The sequence below is a fragment of the Amblyomma americanum genome, chromosome 1 (assembly GCF_052857255.1).
Source record: "Amblyomma americanum isolate KBUSLIRL-KWMA chromosome 1, ASM5285725v1, whole genome shotgun sequence".
Taxonomy (NCBI): domain Eukaryota; kingdom Metazoa; phylum Arthropoda; class Arachnida; order Ixodida; family Ixodidae; genus Amblyomma; species Amblyomma americanum.
In genome coordinates this window covers 558,116,860-558,131,200 of record NC_135497.1, presented here as the reverse complement: position 1 = coordinate 558,131,200, position 14,341 = coordinate 558,116,860, and the positions used below count along the sequence as shown (strand labels likewise).

At 44.8% G+C, this 14,341-nt stretch overlaps 2 protein-coding genes across 2 annotated transcripts in view; one reads left to right on the top strand and one right to left on the bottom strand.

The window, feature by feature from the left end:
* ValRS (Valyl-tRNA synthetase) overlaps positions 1–14,341 on the bottom strand; it is a 359,853-nt gene that overhangs the window by 341,496 nt on the left and 4,016 nt on the right. Inside the window, exons 4-8 of the mRNA XM_077651139.1 lie at positions 12,626–12,753; positions 8,641–8,805; positions 8,059–8,140; positions 7,058–7,177; positions 6,217–6,325 (exon numbers count right to left, since the gene is read on the bottom strand). Of these exons, the coding sequence (XP_077507265.1) occupies positions 6,217–6,325; positions 7,058–7,177; positions 8,059–8,140; positions 8,641–8,805; positions 12,626–12,753 (604 nt within the window). The remainder of the gene's footprint in view (positions 1–6,216; positions 6,326–7,057; positions 7,178–8,058; positions 8,141–8,640; positions 8,806–12,625; positions 12,754–14,341) is intronic.
* LOC144116363 (uncharacterized) lies at positions 1,876–3,997 on the top strand. Its single transcript, XM_077651140.1, has one exon. The coding sequence runs from the start codon at positions 2,018–2,020 to the stop codon at positions 3,857–3,859; it is 1,842 nt and encodes a 613-aa protein (XP_077507266.1). The 5' UTR covers positions 1,876–2,017; the 3' UTR covers positions 3,860–3,997.

The following is a 14,341-nucleotide window of genomic DNA, read 5'->3' as shown; positions in this document are numbered from 1 at the left end:
TTTAATTCCCGAGTCATTGTCCGATCAAAATATTGTTTTGCTCTGCTTGTGCGTCATTGCCTCTGACAGGTTACTGTATAAATACGTTGTAATAATTCCTCCGAAATAAAGTTGAAAGTTCAGTGCTTCTGTGTGTCGGCCTCCTTGTTTCTTGTCTGTTGTCTTTTTGCACTGGTTCTTCTGAAATTATAGCCTGCAAACTAGCCCAACAAGTTTTGCTGAAATACATTTCTATTACAATGGGCTCTTTTTCATCGTTTGCTGTTCATCCTTCTCAAGCAGTAGCCCTGTGAGCAGTTGCCACCTGCAAAGCAAGACCCTTTTGTTTTTGCATAAGGCACAAGTTCCTACCACCTGAAATTTTGCGCCTGTTAGGAGGCATTGCTCCCTCTAGTACCAACCATGGCATCCGTCTTTGTAAGATGCTCCGGTCTGAGTGGCAGCACCAAGCACGTCTTCACAAGGATTTCCTGCAACTACTGTTGAAACCGTCCTCGCCAGTGTCAGGCTCAGGGGACAGCTGGCTTCAGTTCTCCGGCATCATCGGCAGGAGTATGGAATTTCTGTGGCAAGAGGTTCTGCCCCAACTTCGAGCACAAGTTCCCAAGAAAAAACCGGCCGCAAAGAATCCAGTTCATCTCGCTGAAGGTGTTTCTCTACCTGAGGATGTTCGTCGCTTACTTAGCCGAGGACCGAAGTTTGCCATCGAACCAAGACTATCCGCTCCGGAACTGCTGCCTACTGTCAGGAGTGTTTCCCGCATATCTGAAGGAGCGGACATGCTGGCATGGTGTGAAGGTAAAGGCACAAAGCTTCCTTTACAAAGAACTGTAGACTTTTTGAAAGAAAAGAACTTAGTGTTACTGGCTGCCAAAAAAGGAGGAGGATGCTGTGTTCTACCTAGACATGTTTACCACTGTAAAGAATCTGAGGCAATCAACGCTTCTTTTGACAGGCATCGTTTAGCTTCGATTTCCAAAGCCAAAAAGCCAGTGAAGAAACTGTGCAATAGCATGAATTTGTTAAAACTCGACAATGCTATAAAAAACAGCGAAAAGCTTTCTCTAAACATGTTTTTCATGGCCAAGACGCACAAGCCTGGTGGTCCTTGTTAGGGTCATAGTTTCTGAAACCGGTACTTGGCAAAACAAAAATGTGCTGGCACCTTTTTGCAGCATCAGCTAATGAAATTAGTTCTGGATGATCCTTTTTTAGTCAAGCATGCTGGACAAGTAGTTGAATTTTTAAAGCTTCAACACAATAAACAGATTTTAGGATTTTCAGTCGACGTAAAAGACTTATTTTATTCCATTCCTCGTGGCGACATACTGAAGTGTATCAACAAATGCATCGACAAGTTTGGTCCAGTATCTTTTCAAAATGACAGCAGCATACCAGTAGAAGGTTTCCTGGAACTTTTAACAGCTTATCTAAAATCAACTTTTGCAGCATGGGATGATAATATTTTCCTCCAAAAGCAAGGTATCTGCATTGGCTCTGTCACCGCCCCGTTATTAAGGGGAGATGCGACTGAAAAAACCGCGACTTTTTTGGAAAAAGCCGATTTTGTGTTTTCTTGTGTTTTGTATTCCTCCAAGCCTCTTCTTTTATGTATAAAAAAATCAACGCCGATAATCAATTGGAAGTTAATAAAAAATGCAATTAAAGCACTCGCGGTGGCTCGTGAAAGTGCGAATTTGACTGAATTTCGGGAACGCGGCATTTCGCGCCACAGCGTCGCCCGCTCTTGAATTTTTGCGGGAAAGTAGGCCCAACCCTATTCTACCAGAAGCCACTTCGGTAGCGGCACATTCTTGATAGAAATACGAAAAAAAAAGATCGTTTCTCGCCCGAGTCGAGCGTCGCGACTGGCCCTTTAAATCACGTGGCATGATCGGAGCCCTACCATTGGCTGCGAAGATTTCAACGCACGGCAGTCGGACGCAGAAGCTCTTCTTTCTGCCGCCACCAAGACGTGAACCAACGCTTCTGCCCGGGTTTTTTTCCTTCATACGCCATGGATGTGGTCGAAAAACGAAATTTTCGTTCACGCAAGTTCCTGACGAGGCATCAATATAAAGGAAGACGCCCCAAGCGCAAGCGTAGAGCTCCGGTGGCGGGAGGTTCGTCTGCTGTTAGGCCTAACCGCGGCAACGGCGATGCACCCGATTTGGATCATTCACTCTTCTTGCGGAGCATCGATGACTTTGTGAGTGCATCTGAGCGAAAGTTAAAGATGTTCGACGACCATAACAAGGGTGAAAACGAGCGCGGAAGCACATTTATCTGTGAGATTGGCATGTTGCATGACCTCGTCAGCGGCGCGGCGTGCTCCGCCTGCGGACGATGCGATCTCTCTGTCAGAGAATCGGCCGCAAAACGGAAAGGACTCGCAGCATTCTTAGAACTCTACTGCCAAAATGACGCGTGTCGGACAGCTGTTCTTTCATCAACATATTCGTCGAGCCGCATATCTCAATCGTGCAAAGGCAGTGACGAGGCGTCCGCCAGCGGCAGTGCACGGGATGCCTTCGCCGTGAACGTGAAGTCCGTGGTCGCTGCGCACGCGATCGGCGTCGGACATGAACAGCTTTTGCGGTTTTGTGCGATTATGGGTTTTGCGAAACCGGTGCACCACAGGGCTTTTGCTGCTATTGGCAAAAAATTGCATGCTGCCGCCACGAAAGCTGCCGCCGAAAACCTTGAACAAGCCAGACAGCTGACTGCAGCCGAGGCAGGATCCACGAACGTCGCAGTCATGTTCGACGGAACGTGGCAGAAAAGAGGCCACAAAAGCCACAATGGTGTGGGCACAGCCATCTCTCTTCTGACAGGGCTGTGCCTAGACTTTGAAGTTCTTTCCAACTACTGCCTTAGCTGTAGCAGGCACAAGGCACTAGAGGATGAAGAACAAATCTGGCAGGCCTTTCACACACCTGTGTGTGAGAAAAACGCAACCTGCTCGGCACACGCGATGGAGACTGAGGCTGCCCTAAGAATCTGGAAGAGGACAGACCTGTATGCCACACCTCTCAAGTATACAACGTTCCTGTCGGACGGGGACCGCAAAGCCTATGCTGCCGTGGCAGAGCTGGACATCTACGGGAGTGTTCCTGTGCAAAAAGAAGACTGCACAAACCACGTCGCAAAGAAACTTGGCACTGCACTCCGGAAGGCAAAGTTCCCAGGAGGAGAGAAGCTCAAAGATAAAACAATTGCCAAACTGCAAGGCTATTTCCAAGTTGCTATCACCAGCAACAGAGGAAACGTAAGGGATATGTACTGTGCTGCCTGGGCGTCCTACTTCCATTCCTGTTCAAGGGATGGTGCCAGCAGCCACAAATTTTGCCCAGATGGAGAGATGTCTTGGTGCAAGCACAAGCAGGCACTAGCTTTGGGTCAGCCAGCACCAGTCCACACTCCCATCCTGAGTGTTTCCCAAGGGAAGGCTGTGCTGCCAATCTATAAGAGGTTGACTGATGAGAAGCTGCTGCAGCGCTGTGTGAAAGGACAAACACAAAATGCAGCCGAGTCGCTCAATAGCAAAATTTGGCTGCTGTGCCCCAAGACGAAATTCGCAACACGAACTGTGGTTGAGACAGCGACGGCAATTGCCGTCCTTTGGTTCAATAAAGGGCACACAGGCTTCGAGGAAGTGCTACAGGAGCTTGGCATTCTACCATCAAAAGCACTGCTTTCTCTAAGCAAGGAGGTGGACAAGAGGCGCATATCAAGCATGTCCACAAAGGCAACTGCAGAGGCTAGGGCCCATCGCCGCAACGTAACGAAGAAGGCCCGTCTGGAGGAGCCAGCCCGCAGAGACTGTGAGGGGCCAACGTATGGGGCTGGTGCCTTCTAGCTTTGTGCCCTCTTCTGAGACAGTCTTGCTAATGCTCTGTGCAAATTTCATCAACACTGAATGAATAGTACACTAGTAAACATGTTTTTTAACTTTCAAACGCGTTTTTCTCTGTTCCTCATTTTGTCCCATTTTTAGAGTTTGTGCACCAAACTTTGAGCACTTTTTGTAGTCCAATCACAATAAAAATTGGCATGGTTATGCTTTAGCATGTCCTGAATTCAAAGAAACTACTTTCAGAGCTTTTACCAAACATATTCAGTAAGATAATTTCAAAAGTTTCCTTGTTGGGAATGGTAAAACTGAAACTTCACATTTGAAATTTTTTCTAGAAGAGAACAGCGAGGGAAGACTGTATTTTTATGCTTTATTGAATTCTACTGTTCACTGGGGGCAATATGAGCTAAATTTTAGTGTTCTGCTGTGCTTCCTGCAATCACCCAAGTGTGCACAAACATGCATTGTTTCTAGCATTGTATGGTTTGCAAGAAATGAACCAAATGAGCTATCAAAAAACTAAGAGCATATTCGAAAAGAGCAGCTCAAACTCTTTAAATGGTGCAAGTTTCATTGAGATGTGACAAATTAAAGAAAAGGTTTTCCGAGTAGCATCCCCCCTTAAGTGACTTGTATTTGGCTAAACTAGACAAAATAGTGAACAGTCATTTTGAAGGCACAAATGTGAAAAAAGTTTTCGTTTTGTTGACTATCTTGTGCTTCTTGACTGCAATCAAGGTACCTTTCAAGTTGAATTCGCAAAGGCTTTGGCCATTTTCTCAGAATGTTTATCACCTTTAACTTTGACGCATGAACTGCCAGAAAATGGGTTTTTAAGATTTTTGGAATTGAGCATTCATTGCAGGATGGATCACCTTTGCTGGTCTTATGAGCCAAGGGGCAAAAAACCAATTCTTCAGTTTGACTCAGCTCACTCCAAGTTAGCAAAAAGAAATGTGATCCAAGGAATTTTTAGAAACGCGCTAATAAAATCTCATGATCACGAAATGGAAACGAGCTTTTTAATGCAAACAATAAACAGGTTACCCAACCAAGCTTTTGGCCTCAGTTGCAGAAGCAATGCTCAGAAAATCAAAACAGCCTACTCCCACATAGACCACCAATAAGAAGGTAGTCGTTATGCCCTACTTGCATCGCATTTCGCACAATATGAAAAAAAAAATGGAAAACGAGTTGGTGTTGAGGTCATCTTTAGTGCTCCTCAGAAACTTTCCCGGCTTTGCAAACGGGTCAATGAACCACGGAAAAAGACAAGTAAGTTCGGTATTCAGCACCAACAGAGTTTCGTGCAGTGCACAGATTCGGATGTTTATTCTATTCCACTGTATTGAGGTAAGCAATATATTGGTCAGGCTGGACGATGCCTAAATGAAAGACTAAAGGAGCATGACTACAATGTAAGCGTTCAAAAGTGCCGCCACATTGGTATTCATTGTCGCGATTGTGAAGCTGTGGAAACAGGCTGCTTGCCCCAATTTGAAAAAACTATAGTACTAATAGCAAGGAGCAGAAACAAGATGCCCCGTGAGATCATTGCAGCAGTCAACATAGTATCATTAAATGACAACAGCATTAGCAAGCCTTCTGTTTATCAGAAAAAGAACTTGCCTATCTGACACAAAATTCAAGGCATTAGTTGTGCAACCCTCCCACCATGTCTACTGTTTCTTTAGCACTTTCTTCACATTTGACCACATCTTATAGTTTATCTCCATGTATAGCTTAGCTTTATCTTTTTGCCGTGTTTCTTTTTGGCCTTTTAACTCGTTATACCTTTCATACCTTTTATCGTTTTTAGCTTCATGACCATGTTTTAATCACTGCTTGTTTATGGCGTGTTCCTTGTTGGCCATTCATCTTCAAATTTCCTTTTATTGCTTTCTTTATTTCTTTCCTTGATATTTTACAGTAGAGAGCTATGTTGGTTATTGCTTCCTAGTTGCCAGTGCCACTTCTTTTAATTCCTGAGTCATTGTCAGATCAAAATATTGTTTTGCTCTGCTTGTGTGTCATTGCCTCCGACAGGTTACTGTATAAATACGTTGTAATAATTCCTCCGAAATAAAGTTGAAAGTTCAGCGCTTCTGTCTGTGTCGGCCTCTTTGTTTCTTGTCCGTAGTCTTTATGCACTGGTTCTTCTGAGACCACTGCTACAGGCGCGCTTATGGGTGCTGGCTCCGAAGTTTCATCCTCATTTGATTCCTCTGCGGCACTCTTGTCCCGCACTCTTGTCCTGTTGACACACTCCCTATGCAGTGCATCCATCCATTACCAAACATTTGCAGCACTGCAAGCAAGAATGCGCAAAGCATCTTTAAAAAAAAAAAAGGCACACTGACCTGAACCTTCCACCTTGTAGGCGAACGAGATGAGTACACCAAACTCCACCTTGTCCTTATAGCCTGGCACGGGGAGCAGCGTGCGGCCAGGAAGCTCTCTTTTGTCAACCTAATGGTTTTAAAAAAAAAAAACTCATTTTCCAGCCACCAAAATAAGCACTACCGCAACAAGCACTGTCTACAATAAGTGCACCATGCGACTCAAGCAATTATTCAGAATTTGTGCAGCACACATTATGCCATATGCATCTTGCAACTCTTATTACTTGCCAAGTGCCGAGTTTGTTCACTGATCAGTAGCCCAAAGTTTAATTCTGTAATGAGCTTACCCTTTATGCCAAACCTTCATCAATGCCGCACATTTAACTCCAATAGGTACCATGCATTTGGCAATGCTTATCCCAAAATGGTTTTGCGACAAGATTTGGGTACTTTGAAATTTGGCCTCAAACACGTCCCCGCGTTTCTACAGCTTTTGAAGCATATGTGCTGCTACTGCTTCTTTACCACTTCCTTCATCTCACTCACAATAGGTTCAACGTGGTGACTGCACCACAATCCTAGCATGCCTGTTAAAGCTAGTGCTCACCAAAAGGAAGAAAAATGGTCTCTCCTCGCCAGACAATTGTTTGTTGAACTTTGGACTAAGTTCATTGCCTCCCCTACAATGGCAGCACAGCTAAGAAGCATTTATTCTGATGCTGTAAACATATCTTCCCCACTGCTTCAGAAGGCACGACACACTGTTTACATTGCGCTGTTCTTCCCAATTCCCTGACTTCCAGAAAAGGTGCCTTGGCTGTTAAACTGCACTAGCGACCATAGGAGGAGCAGCAGTAACCTCAATGTCGGAGATGGCCGAACGCAGGGTGCAGGACCAGTTGATTAGCCGGTTGCAGCGATAGATGAGCCCTTGGTCGTGCAGGCGCACAAAGGCCTCAGTCACCGCCTTGCTCATTTTCTGCGCACAAGGAATGCAGCCATTAGGAATCACTACGCATCATGTTGTGTGAATTCATGGATTCAATTATGTCATTGATCCTGCACAACCACATTACAAGTTGCCTACTGTCTTATCATTTGTATGCTGCTGAGTCAGTCTAGGCTTGTTTATTTCAATACTATTGTGAAAAAATACAGATAGAACTCAATTTCGTAATAAGCTAAAACTTGAGCCATCCTGAATAGACTGCACCCTTTGTATTCTTTTGTTACCTCGCTTAGTTGCATTTCTGTGCCTTAGTGTAATCTTTGTTTCTCTTGCTCTTGTTTGTTTGCTGTTGTTTCACTTCGATGTATTTCTGCATTTTTTATTGCATTTTTTGTTTTTTCTTGTTCTTGCTTGCTTCCGTTGTATTTTGTATCTTTCTCTTCCCATGTTCAAGAAAAATACATCATGTTAATTCCCCTCCCGTAATGCCCTCAGGCCCTTGAGGAGAAATAGATGAAATGAAAAATATATAAAGGAAACAACATTTGATCTTTTCCAAGCTTTTCATTCTGAACAGATGTTCAAAGGCATTTCTTCCTCGTATTTCGACATTCACACGCCCCTTCCTGTCGTGGCCAACAGAAAAAAATGGAAGGATTCCTGATGCTTCACTTGGAAGAACAACAGATAGCTGGCACAAACGACTTTCACTGAAGTGATGATTCCTCACATGTGGTGAGGAGGAGGCCCACCTTTCGCAGCCCTCCTTGGAACTGCAAAGTGTAGTTGTTTCCATCTCAAAGCCTGGGGCCATTCAGTAATTCAACCTTGGAAAAATTAGGGACCTGGTCCTCTGAAGAGGTTTTACAGTATGTACACGACACAAAATGAATGCAACTATTGCCACTCACAGGCTCCATGGTGAAGGTGGCACGGTCAAAGTCCACAGAGCATCCCATCATGCGCAGCTGCTGGTAGATTCGATCCCCTTTTCTGAAAAAAAAATGCAGTGCAACTGCCCGCTAAAAGAGGCGGGGGTGACATGGTACATTTCCTTCTTCTGATTCTCGAAAAACCAAAAGCATTAGTTAGAAACATCCTCGCATTCTAGTAGAACTTTTTGTAAGGCTAGTTTTACTTTCCTTTGGCCCTGTACATCACCTTTTTAGCAGATTCACATAATCATGTCTTTTATCGCTTTTATGGCCCTCTGCCTAGCACCACCACTGCACTCCCATATATACTGTGCATATTCCCCTCAATACGAGATGAGTTGTCAGTAAGCGCTTGTCCGTGTGGGCACTTGTCCATTCCACATGGTATGCGACAGCAACCCCCAATAGAGCAGGAGCCAATGTTTGTACAAGCTACACAAGTGGCAAAAGAGAGAGCTGTCACAAAACCCCAACTTTATCACCAATCTGAAGCGTCACCCCCCCACTGCCAGCACTTTCCCCACCGCACACATCAGAAGTAGAAACACACAAACATACTCCTCCTTCCACTTCCAGACTTGTTGCACAAATGCCTCACGGCCAATGTCATGACGAGTCTTGGACGTTTCACGCCACAGCTTTTTTTCAACCACCACCTGGGTGGCTATGCCAGCGTGGTCGCAGCCAGGGTTCCACAGTGTTGTGCGCCCCTTCATCCGGTGCCTGTGGGGGAGCAGAAGCATCCAATGCCCAGGTGACAACAGCTGCTGCGCAACGCATGCAGAGAGCAGCAGCTTGTCTCCTGGCCCCAGAAAGACGCAAGTATTTTTGCCTCAGGCCACTGGTTCCTTCCTGCTGAGAAGTGGCACCCAAAATCACCAACTACATACAACACTCGCTCGCTGGTTCGACATTGGTTACGCTACAAACAAGCTTCCAGCCATGCACGGCTTCCTTTTACCAGCACATTCCCGGGTCATCATTAACAGACATTCTAAAATGATGCTTTGAGCAAGAACAGCCATTAAGCTAAATTAGGCAGCTACTGCTTCCATATATACCAAGATCTTGACGCATGGTCGTGTTACACCAATAGCGCAACACTTGAGCAGCTTAAAACTCAAAAGGGCCAGCTGCTGTTCATTACAAGGATTACCCAACAAGGCCCTGCATAATTCATTAAGTTGGCCACGCTTTGCCACTGCATCACTGGTCTTCAGTAAGATGACAATAGACACTTACTGAGTTTGTGGCTTTTTGCTCCTACCCTAGCATTTTTTTCTGCTCTTCAGGACAAAAAATGCTGAATAAAGTTGATTGATTAAAGTTGATTGATATGATAGCATAGCGCCACTTGGCGCCTGAGCACAGCGAACTTATGGCTTAGTTGTCACTTCCAGCCCGGTGGCGTTGCATCCAGTCTATGGCAAGAGTACAATGAAAACCTCATTAATTTAAATTCCAGGATAATTCCAACTCTACGACTTGGTCCATCCGCGCGCCTTTGGAGTCTATGTAAAATATAGCCCATTAATTTGAACGTGACTGGGCAGTTTGGAAGAACTTCTATTTGGGCTCTACAGATGGTTCATTGCACTCGAGGAAGGAAATCAGTAGCACCGAAAAACACACACAGCAGAAGAACAACATAGCACAAGCGCTTGTCCTACGTCGTTCTTCTGCTGTGTGTTTGTTTTTCAGCGCTACTGTTTTCCTTCCTTGAGTGAATAATTCAAACTAAGGACCGCCGTGCCCGGGCTGGCCTGAGTATGCGGCAACGCTCACCCGAGCAACTTCTTGGGGCAGATGTGGAGAGGGTAAAATTGGTGCAAGGCCACGAAAATGGGGGCTGTGTTAGCGGCAGCATGGTTATACCTATGCATGACCTCAGCGATTTGTAGCCAGTTGTTCCTTGTAAATGCTGATCTCGAAGACGTCAGTAGCTTGCTGTGTTAGCTTTTGCTGTTGCACGATGGATGACGCGGTCAGTATCGAAATACAGAAAAGCAGGCGACTCGCAGGGTCTCCAGCACTCCAAATACGAAAGTACCTCTGAGATTTGTACATGCCTGTACTATGTTTCACCGATCTCAAAGGCTGCATGGTGTGACATTGCTTCAGTTGTTGAGCCATGGATGACGCGACCAGTGGTAAGATGGAGAAAATAATGCATGTCACAGCAACTCCGGTCACTCCGGCACTCCAAATCCCATGTCACACGGTCGTGCATGGAACTGCAATGTGTTCCGTTCTGTGTGATTGGTTGCAGCCATTGTGGTCAAACTAGGCGGTGTGACATTTTGAAATGTCGTCCGTCTGCAGTAATTTTTGCGCGAAAATGCCTCAAGAGAAGACTGAAACCATGCGTGAAGTCGACGGCAGTGTATTATCGAAACAGAATATCGCCAAAAAGCTCACTTAGCAGTTTGGCTCGGGGCCAAAAGGTTGGAAAATCAGACAACGTGCATGCAGCCATCCTGGCAACTTTTGGTTTCGACCTCCGCAACTCAAGAATTCACACTTGCCAGTCACGGAGGTTGTGCTGTTTTGGCCAAAAAGCGGCAGTCATGGGCCAGCCGCATGCCCTTCGCGACTCCAGTGCGGCCCTCCTCTTCAGTTTTGAAGGCGAAGAAGAGGCCTTCCAATAAGTTTGGGCTGCAACGTATTCGTGTAAAGAAGAAGCGATGGGCTCGCGCAGGGAAGAATGATCAAGACCTTAGCCTCAGCTGATGCCAATGCTACATTGGCAAGTCCTCGAATAGATGTGGCTGAACAAAATTAACGTGGTGGCCGTTGCCTTCTAGAAAAAAAAAAGCAAAAGGTGATCACTGAATATTCTGAATATTTTAAAATAATAAAATAGGGTAATCTCACTACCCGACTGCTTTTCGTCATTTCGAACTTCAGTTAATTCAAAGTGCAATTCAAATAACGAGCTTTGAATGTAATGACAAGTTCGTACTACCGTGTTTATATATATATATATATATATATATATATATATATATATATATATATATATATATATATATATATATATATATATATATATATATATATATATATATATGCAACTGTTGCTTCTTCTTGCCTTTTGACATCATAATAATTTAACTGACAGTGTGATGTAATCTTTGTTTAGAGAGAAATTCTCTTGTATTCGTAGCATTCTGATTTTAGTTATATAATGCCCTGATCAGTTTACTTGACTGCTTTGTTTTCTGCATGTGATGAAAGATACAATGTAATTTCCATACTCATTTCTTCAATGGCTTTTTTAAAGAGCATTGGGAGTGCAATGTTTCTCAACAGGAGGCGAGGCCTTGTCAGGCGTATTTGAAACGCCTCTTGCCTCATCCAGCTTGGTAGAATGTTCCTCTTTTAATCTTTATTGTTCACGATGTATACAGATTTTACGAAAATAAACACAAAATACAAAAATATACAAATATTGTTATGTAGCAGCAAGCAGAAGAACGAGTATGATGACAGATGGCTATGAGATGATTTGCAGTAAAATCTCGTTAAGTCAGACTTGAAGGAAGCAGAAAAAAACGTCCAAGTTATCCTAATGTTGAAATGGCCCCTGCCATAACTACCCAAAACCATTCGCATGAAAGCGAAATTTATTTGGTGGAGGCCTAGGCAACAGTTATATACTTTTAAGATGAAAACTCCATGACAACAGCGACTTCTTGTAGTTCCGCCATGTTTCAATTCATGCACGGTATAGGGAGTGGCAGAAGCAAACTACTACACAATGGTAGGTGTCTCCGCGGCTTCTTTCAGTGTCCGAAACAGTAGCATTGGAGCTTATTCACATGTGACATCGCATGTGAGGAGGCTTAACCACACAAACGGTGAACAACACATGACGAGCACGAAGTTTCAGCACACTGGAAGAACAGAAATACCATGCGGATGGAAGCAAGGGAAGCGTGCACTGGCACCAGAGCAACAAGATGCCTACGAAAAAAAAAAAAAATGATCTGCAACAAGACAATAGATGATCATACCAAACTATGTGCGGCTTGGCTGGCTCACTGATACGCGCAGCAGATAACCGCCGTCTCCGCGGGCTGGCGGCGAAGCTCCATAATGAAGCTATACAGCCGGACAGGAATCTGCTAACCGTCAACACATCTGCCTTTGCGCACACATCAGAGGAGTGTGGGAGGCGATGTAATATGCAATTCAGGCCGGCGCACCACATATGGATAATCACCTGTCGAGCACGCCATACTTCGACACGGCGCCCCTTCAGGGACCCATCCAAATTAACCGACGCGAGCCCCGCGGTGTCCGAATAAACGAGCTTCCAGCGCCATAGACTTGCATGGGTGTTTGGCGGAACTCCAGAGGCAGTCCGATTTATCAGAATCAACGGGGACCAACTTACAGAGGTTGGCCTGGCATGAGTGCTCCTCCGCCCACGGCACTGGCCGCTTCGTCTGCCTAGTCCGCAACAATATGACTCATACACACATACAGTTGCCACACACAGCAGCCCAATATAGGAAAACAGGTGCAGCAGTGCACTCACCAGCGGGTAATGGCATCTTCAACAGCTGAGGTGAGGGCATGCCCCAAATGCAGGCTGCCAGTGACATTGGGTGGCGGGATCACCATCACAAAGCGCCCTTTGGGGTTCTCCACCAGGGGATCCCTTCCCTGCAGAGGCACCACACATCAGCTACACAGGCAGAGCTGCCTCTCAATTTTCTCCACCCAGCGCCAAATGATCGTGTGCTGATACAGCAGCCAACAGTATCACCCTTTGAGCATAAGCCAGACATCAGGAAGCTCCTACCACTGGGGAATTCCCAGTGCGGCAGCCTTTGAGGGGCACACTCAGCTTCTATAAGATGCATTCAAAAAATTGTTGATATCAGTGAAGCGAATCCCAGGCATACTTTATTGAAGAGTGTAGCAGAGTTTATTCAAACTGATGCTTTGGCCTCATTCACATCATTAAAAAAAGCTCCTCTTACTATGCATGTCTCAAACTAATCTCGAGTTCAAATAATCATGCGTCAACTGTAGCTAGAAACAATGCATTCTTTTTTACAAATGATATAAAACTCTCTCGTTTCTTAAATAAAGGAGACAAAACAGTTTCAAAACTATAACACAAGATTCTTCTGCAGGTGTCAGTTTTCCGATTCACAGGGTTCCATCCAAAAAAACATGCCAACTCGAAAGTATCAAGAAAATTATCTAAGATATCACCTATTTGTGCAGCTACACTTCAGGTAACACGAGAGCCACACACAAACTGCGATACTCACATAATACAACACCAGCTGATCACTGCTGACACAATTACCACTGCATAACAGCATTTACTAACCACCCTGCTTTTAATGAATAACAGTATCAAAATGCTAGCTACCTAAAGAAAAGCTAAGCCAGCAAAGCAGCAAGTGTTTGACACAAGCAGCCTCTTCAATATCATCATAAGCTAAACAAGTCTCTCCTATTATGCCAGTAAAGTTTACTCATCTGCCACGTTCAAGTGTGTAGCGTATCACACACTGTAATAATGCAATAAAACAGGTGGTAGCAAAATCACATCCAGATGGGGCAGGCAAATAGACACGACAAGGCTGAAATCAGATATACAGGACCATCATCACCATCCTCATCAGCCTGACTACGCCCACTGCAGGGCAAAGGCCTCTCCCATGGGTCTCCAATTAACCCTGTCTTGTGCCAGCTGCGGCCAACGTACGTCTGCAAAATCCTTAATCTCATCTGCCCACCTAACCTTCTGCCACCGCCTGCTACGCTTGGCTTCTCTTGGAATGCACTCCATTACCCTTAAGGACCAGCGGTTATCTTGCATTCACATTACATGCCCTGGTGAAGCTCATTTCTTCCTCTTGAGTGACCGGGATAGCATTAACTCTTAACATTGCACCTATCATTTTTCTTCCCATAGCTCATTGCATTATCCTTAACTTAACCTGAACCATTTTCGTTAGCCTCCACATTTCTGCCCCAAAGGTGAGTACCGGTAACATACAGCTGTTACGTATTTTTCTTTTGACGGATATTGGTAAACTGCCATTCATGACCCGAAAGAACCTGCCATATGCACTCCACCCCATTTTTATTCGTTATTTCGCCCTCGTGATTCAGATCTGTAGTCACTACCTGCCCTAAGTATCCCTTTACCACTTCCAGCACCTCGCTATTAATTCTAAACTGCTGTTCCCTTCAGAGTCTAATGAGCATTAGTTTTCTGCATATTAATTTT

Excerpts from the sequence above, each read along its gene's own strand:
- LOC144116363 (XM_077651140.1), top strand. The coding sequence starts at position 2,018 with ATGGATGTGGTCGAAAAACGAAATTTTCGTTCACGCAAGTTCCTGACG.